At 38.9% G+C, this 7,878-nt stretch overlaps 1 protein-coding gene across 1 annotated transcript in view; it reads left to right on the top strand.

The window, feature by feature from the left end:
- The window catches only part of LOC122074852 (DEAD-box ATP-dependent RNA helicase 10), a gene marked incomplete in the record, with an annotated part of 34,130 nt that overhangs the window by 16,559 nt on the left and 9,693 nt on the right, over positions 1-7,878 (top strand). Inside the window, 3 exon segments of the mRNA XM_042639825.1 lie at positions 4,581-4,700; positions 6,693-6,734; positions 6,925-6,998. Coding sequence (XP_042495759.1) covers positions 4,581-4,700; positions 6,693-6,734; positions 6,925-6,998 — 236 coding nt within the window.

Genomic DNA, 7,878 nt, shown 5'->3' with positions numbered 1-7,878 from the left:
ATACCCTCAATTTAGTGTTTATGCATAATACATGTTATCAATAGCTTTTTTTAACAAATTCTTTATGCAAAAGTGTTTAAAAAAATATTTCCTATCCATTTATGTGTGTATTTTTAGCGTATCTTAGTGTATCTCCGATACGATACGATACTCTCCGATACGTATCTTAATTTTAGCCGATCGATACGGCGACCGATACCGATACTTTAATCCTTGCCCACGCCTTTCCCCCATTTCTGAGGACAAAATTTCCTGGACGGCTTCATAGTTTGGCCTCTTTTCTTCCTCTTCCGCTTGGTACCTCATTCGTCCCTCTACCCCCCCTCGCGCCTTGGCGCAACATCATCTGGTTCAAAGGTCAGATCCCCTACCATAGCTTCACTGCTTGGCGCGCCACCTCTAATTGCCTCCCTACCCAATCCTTCTTCATTCACCGCCCCATTCCTGTCTCCCCTGCGTGCTGCCTTTGCTGCAATGTCACCGAAGACAGAGACCACTTATTCTTCTCTTGCCCCTTCTCTGCTTCCATTTGGAAAAAAGTCTTCGTCCACTCTGGCCTGCAAGAAGACCTATCTTCCCCTTCAATAAAGAATGGATCTGGGTTGACATGACCTAGTCCGGCTCCTCCATTTGCAACATCGTTGGAAAGCTTGCATTTTGTGCCACTGTCACCCACCTTTGGATGGAGCGTACTCTTCGTAAATGGACGTCCAATTCTCGCTCCTATGATCAGATTTGGACTGCCATCTATTTTGATGTTACTTTCAAGCTATCTCTCAATCCTAAACTTGTCAGGAACACCCCAAGGAACATGCTCATTGTTGTTGCCTGGGGCCTCCCCACCCCGAATTATCCTCTTCCCCCTCCCCCCATGATGACTTGTATCCCCCGTAGTCCTTCCCCCGTCATCTTTTGGTTCTCCTATGGGCTGTTGCTAGTTGTTTATTTGCTTTTGCTGTGTTTCCATTTTTGTGGCTTAGATTTCCACCCCCCCTTCTTGTAAGTTCCTTCCTCTTTAATGCATTTATTATCCATCCAAAAAAAATAAAAAAATAAAAAAATATAGATTGCAACCGATTGGCCCCAGGCCTGTTTGAAACTTTATTCCCTCACCGGCCCCAACTCTCTCTCACTAGCTCCTTCTCGATTTAGCTCTCCCACGACTTCTAATCCTTGACTGTCTCAGCCACTAGAGAACCCCCAATTTCCTAAGCCTGCATCTGTAATTGACTTCTAAGAGAAAAAAAAAAAACATCTGAATCTCTCCCGACCCTAAAACGATCTCCATACATTGCACCTCTTCATTTTTCTCCTCCAGCCCCTTCCAAGTCCTCTCCCCTGCAAACCAATTCTAACTCTCAACATGTCAATACCCCTATAGCTGATCCTAGCCCCTCCCGTAGCCCCGCCGCTACCAAATAGCCCTAGTTCAAACTGCGCCAATCTGCTCTGGCTATGCCATTCTGCTTTGGCCTCTTCAGTAGTGTGCAAGTCAACGTCACGCCATCCAATTTCCCAGTACTTAACTGGATACCTGGGTTGACAAGGGTTGAGGTCCTGTAGGCAGTAGGGGACTTCTATCTATTTGTGTGTGAACCTATTGTCTTGCTTACTCCTAATTAGCCTTTAGTTTATCAACACATGTTTCCATATTTATTTGTGTGACTTCACGATAGACTTTTCTTCTTCATTTGACTCCAATGATGCTTATTCGTGATTTCTTATTATATCTACCATAACTGGTTTGCTGTCTATTTTGACATTGGTTTAATGCATGGTTTAAAGTATCTACAATACGATACGATACTCTCCGATACGTATCTTTAATTTAGCCAACCAATACTAATACGTTAAACTTTGATCTGTAGCATATTTTAGCGTATCTCCAATACGATACCCTTTGATATCTCTCTTAAATTTAACTGACTGATACGGTGACCGATACAGATACTTTAATCTTTGGACTTTAACGTTGTATGTTACTTATATTTTGGCTGCCGTATATGCTTGCATATTGTATTTGTCATATCTGGTTTGCTGTGGACTTGTTTGTCTATCTTGTTTAAGCATATCTATGAATCATCGGACTTGTCTATTGTGATTAGTTCATATATTGTGTTTGCGTTGCTTATGTGTGGATTTATTAGACGTGTCTATCTTTATCTCCTTTGTGTATTCATTCCTTAAGCACCATTTCCTTTTGTCCTTTTGTATATACCTATTTATCATATATATATATTAGATAAATATATATTCTTATATATATTGGTGCGTCAGGTGGGCAGCCAGCTCTTGTAAGCAATGCGTCATATTACCCAGATACGGTGTTAAGTTTTCAAGGGCACGTGAGGAAAGATCCCAACCTAGAAGCATAGGATTAGATTGGCATCCTGGAACGTTGGTTCCTTAACAGGGAAGAGCTTATAGTTGATTGATGTTATAAGAAGAAGAAAGATTAATATTGCATGTTTCCAAGAGACTAGATGGAAGGATAACAAAGCTAAGGCGTTTGATGACTTCAAACTTTGGTATGCGGGAGATCAAGTAACATAAGCGGAGTGGGCATTATAGTGGATAAAGATCTAAAGAATGATGTTGCAGTCAAAAGAATATGGGGGATATGATTATATCCATTAAACTGGAGATGGAGAAAGAGTTTGTCAATATTGTCTGTGCGTATGCACCTCAAGTAGGCTTGGATGAAAGTATCAAGTGGCAGTTTTGGGATAACATGGATGATTAAATGCAGTCTTAATTAGAATATATTGATTATTATTGGAGGTGACTTGAATGGACATGTTGGGAGGGATCGTAGAGGATATGAAGAGGTTGACGGGGGCTATGGAGTTGGGAAGAGGAACGACGAGGGGACTTCAATCCTGGACTTTGCGGTAGCTTATGATCTTCCCATTGTAAACACCTTTAGAGAGGAGCACTTGATTACGTACAAAAGTGGGAACTGTACTAACCAAATAGATTTCTTTCTAATAAAAAGGGCACACATAAGGTTGTGTAAGTAACTAAGGATTGTAAGGTGATACTTGGGAGAGTTTAACCAGCCAATATAGACTGGTGGTTCTGAATATGCATCTTAGTGCATAGAAGAATAGGAGAAGGGAACCTATGGACCTCAGATAAGGTGGTGGAGGTTAAAGGGGTGCTCCTAAATACATTTACTGATAATATGATTGACTAAGGAAAGTGGGACTTTGAGGGAGACACCAATGCGATGCAGAACAAAGATGATGACATGTATTAAGAAGTTGCCAAAGAAGTACTAGGGGAAGCAAAAGGTAGTCGTAAGGCTCCTAGGGAGACATGGTGGTGGGATGAAGTGGTCAAAGCAGCCATTAAGACAAAAAAAAATCTGATTTAAAACATGGTGAAGGACTAAGGATTCAGAAGATAAGAAGAAGTATTACGATGCCCGAAATGAAGTTAGGAGGGTTGTGGGATGGTAGGACGAAGAAATATGAGGATCTTTATACTATCCTAAACATTAAAGAAAGGGAAAAAGCTATATATAAGATAGCTAAAATGAGAGAAAGGAAGAGTAGGGACTATAACCTGGTGAGATGTATCAAAGTTGAGGATGGAAGAGTGCTGGTAAGAGACGAGGACATTGTGAAGAGATGGGATGAGGATATTAGTACCCTACTAAATGGAGATACTTCATTTAGGAATGACTCGGAGGATCGCTCTACTCAACAAGACCCTACTCCTCGTAGATATGTATGCACGGTTAGTGTGGCAGAAGTTAAAGAAGCCTTGAGAAAGATGAAAGTAGGCAAGACACCAGGCCCAAATGAGATCCCAATAGAAGTGTGGAAAACTCTAGGAGTATGCGGGGTTGCTTGGTTAACCAAGTTGTTTAATAGGGTTATGAACACTAACAGGACTATTTTTGTAGTCCCGATCTACAAAAATATAGGGGATATCCAGAGTTGCAATAAAGCATAAAACTAACGAGTCATACTATGAAATTATGGGAGAAGGTTATTGAAGCCTGGATAAGAAGTGAAACCAAGATCTCAAAGAACAAATTTGGATTTATGCCCGGGAGTGGAACACCTTATTTTCAGCTACTATGACCAAAAATGTGGGTGCTGAGATCCTGTTATCCACAATTGGTTATGAAACTTATTATAAGGTTAGACTAGTCTCCATTACTAAGAAACCCAAGCTGTGATGTAATGGCTTTATGGACTTTGCTTCATAGTGAGATGAATTAGCTTTACTGTTTGCCCCTTCTTTGACATAGCCCTGGGGTGTATTTGTACTTTACATGCACAACCTAAAAGGGAAGAAAAAAAAAATACCTTTGTTACTTTCGAGAGTATAGATGACTCACATGTCTTCTAACATCACTCTTACAAACAAAAGCACAAACTCACAAACACAAATAAATCAGCAACCTAGTGTCTATATTTTAGGTCATTGCCATGTCTATGTAGTGGTCTCTTGGATTCATTTGCATGCTCTACTATTTATGGCTTTACATCTCCGTTGACTGAACTTGAAAAACAGAGAACTGAATGAGCATTATTTTTTATCTGACATATTACTTGTATATTTTGCAGGTCTTGGATGAGGCTGATAGGCTTCTGAATGAGGATTTTGAGAAAACAATTGATGAGATCTTGAAGGCTATTCCCCGGGAGCGGAACACCTTCTTATTTTCCGCTACTATGACCAAAAAGGTGGATAAATACATATTATTGTTTTAATTCCCAAGGAAAAGTCATCAGTTCTACCACTCGCTAAATTTTTTTTTGAATTGAACTCAATGCCTCAGGAAAAGTTATAAGTTCTACAACTGTTGCTATTTCTTTTTTTGAATTGAATTCAACTACATTCACAATGATTGAGGGAACTTTGTGTAATAATACTTCACCTGCCTGTTTGGGTGTATGTTGTACAGCTTACAGTTGCTTTCTATATATATATATATACGCTAGACTTGGTCCTCTCAGGTGTCCATATAAAGGACTCATTAATGCAATTAGATCCCCAATTCATAGACAAAATTGAAACTTGGGATTCGTGATCCCAGATAAGATCGGTTCAAGATCATGGTCATTACTTTGTCCAGTTGGCTATTGAGTGCATTGATTGCCTCTTGGTATGATTCCCATGTTATATACTGTTTTTTAATTGATGTATCCATCTTATTATGTTGTGTTTCCACTTTGATACCAAAGATTAAGACATGACAGCTATTTTACCCAATAGAAAGTGATTGCAAATGAGGGCTGTGAGCTGAAATATGGGGTTGATTTAGGTGAATGGTAGGGGTGATGAATTCTTTAGTGATAGACTGAAGGATGGGTTGATATAGGTGGGCCACAAAGGGTGAGAAGGATTTTAGTGAGGTAATAAAGGGCATACTTTTTAATATTGTATGGTCTCAAGCTTTGGACATCAAATAACTGCTATTTAGAGACTGCAAAATGGAAGGGGGAGTGTAAATAATGGTGCAATGAGAGAGGATTTTTAGGAAGAGTATCTGTGAGCAAGATTTTGTAATGTGGTGAGAGTAAGACATGGAGAAAAGAAGAAATTTCTTCACCACTGGAGGGTCCTTGGAGCTCCAAAGAAAAGCTAAAGCTTCACTGTTAGTCAAGGCTTTCATTCATAACTTATGAAAGAAGAGCTTTTACAATCTGGTGTAAATTACAAGTAGGTAGCTTGATCAAGAAGCTAAGAGGTAGCTTATTCAAGATTCAAGAAGCATCTTTACTTTTTTTAGTTTATTAGACTAAAAGAAATTAAAATCAGGACATAAATATAAATGTAGCGCTTAAAGGCAAAAAAAAATCCTCTACCCAAACAAGGCGCAAACTTGAAATAACACAGTACCCTTATATTCTTCTTATCAAAGTTGTGGTGATCTCCTGGACCAAGGGCTGTCTCCAATGGTGATGTGTCTTTTCTTTTTATTGTATTTTGTTACTTCTCAAGCTGCTTGATTTAGATTTCATTTTTATGGAACCCCCATTTTGAAGACCATATCAATTAAAACTTAATTAAAGGCTTCAACTCTGGAAAAGCAAGCTCCATTCCTACACGGGCGCGTAACCCTGATCAAGTTTGTGCTCCAATTCTGCTACTTATATTGGACTGGTATCTTTCAGCTGCCCTAATCTAACTTCAAGGAAGTTGAATCTTTGATGTATTCCTTCCTCTGGAAAGGACCGACTCCCCCGCTCCCTTCCCACATCCCATTGATTGGGCCTCCATTTACCTTCCCCTTCAGGAAGGAGGCCTAGAGATTCGCAGAATTAAAGATGTCAACACCTCTGGTCTCCTCAAGCTCATCTAGAAACTTGTTTCCTAGCAAAACAACATCTGGGTCTCTAAGGTCTACTCCTCCTCTTAAAGAAAGATTCCTTTTGCTCGGTTTAGTGATTCTCCAAGGAACATGCTCATTGTTGTGTCATGGGGTCTCCCTTCCTCCCTCCTCCCCTCTCCCCTGTGTAGGGTTCCTTTCTTTCTTTGTTCTTACCCTCTTCGAGGGTTGTTTAACCCCCCTTTTCCCCTTTCTTATTGCATTTATTATTCACCACCCCAAAAAAAAAATATTAAAACTTAATTGTAATTTCCAGAAGCTATGTATTACTACGATATTTTTCACTGGATGGTTTTCAAAGGAAGGATGGATATGTAATTTAATTAAATTCTTTCTATTGCAGGTGCGGAAGCTCCAAAGAGCATGTTTGAGGAACCCTGTGAAGGTATTAGTAATTGTTGGATCTTTTCTTATATATCTAATTCTCTTTCTTGATGGATTTTTATTTATTTTTTATTTTTTATATATATCTAATTCTCTTTGTATCGTAAATTTTTCCTCGTTAGTGTGACAGGAATAAAGCTTCTATGATTTGATTAGATTTGGAAATTAATCTCAGTTTTTGTTTGATCCAGATGGAAATTTCATCTAAATATTCCACGGTTGATACACTAAATCAGCAGTTTCGCTTTATTCCTGCAAAGTATAAGGTATGCCCTTTCAATTGCATTGATTCTTACCGTAATTGGACCGTTCCCGCTATATCTATAATGTGTATTCTGGATTTAATATATGGTAATTCTGGCAATGGATGGATATGAATGGGTTCCACATTTTTACATGTTATGTTTTAAGATAAATTGTAGGAAGCCAACATTCAAAGATTGATTTAGTACAAGGTCAGCGTAGTAGGAAGCAGGCCCAGCCCAGCCAGGCCTCAATTTAGGCCCATTGGCTCAAGTTATAACCTACCACAGTAGGCCATCAGCTTAAGTTCTATTCAGGACCATGCTTGGGCCCATATTTTGGTTATACTTTAGTCCATAACTTGGTCATCGGTCCATTATTCTGAAGTTCATATTCTGCCTCATATGTGGCCATCAATCAGCAACATTGGATGAGATATTTTGACAGATTCTGTGGGCCCATATTGCTGTCATATTTGGAGGATATCTATTTAGTAACTACTAATGTAATAGTTTTTTTTTTTGGGTACTAGATTTAGTTGCTAAGTCATTAGCAACTTAGGAGTTTGATTTTATTTCTTTCCTTTTGGGTTATAGCAACAAGATCTTTTAAGAAAACTTACCATTATTGTTCTACAAGTTATCTGTTACATAAATACAAGTCAGGGAGATACATCCCAACTATTTTGGATAATGTAATACTTGTGTTCTTGAAGCAGATAAACCACATAAATGGGCTTATTTTATTAAAAATAAGCATTGGGCTTGGTTACAATGAGAGTCCTATGGCCCTCTTCCAGTTTGGTGACAATCTTTCAAAGAAGGGTGTCCAAAGTGAATATTTCAAATCTAGGTCTCTATCATAGAGCCATGGCGCTCCCAATTTTTTTTTTTTTTTTTTTT

The sequence above is a fragment of the Macadamia integrifolia genome, chromosome 3 (assembly GCF_013358625.1).
Source record: "Macadamia integrifolia cultivar HAES 741 chromosome 3, SCU_Mint_v3, whole genome shotgun sequence".
NCBI classification, from domain to species: domain Eukaryota; kingdom Viridiplantae; phylum Streptophyta; class Magnoliopsida; order Proteales; family Proteaceae; genus Macadamia; species Macadamia integrifolia.
Note: the sequence above shows the minus strand (reverse complement) of the source record. Positions and strands in the feature narration are given on the sequence as shown.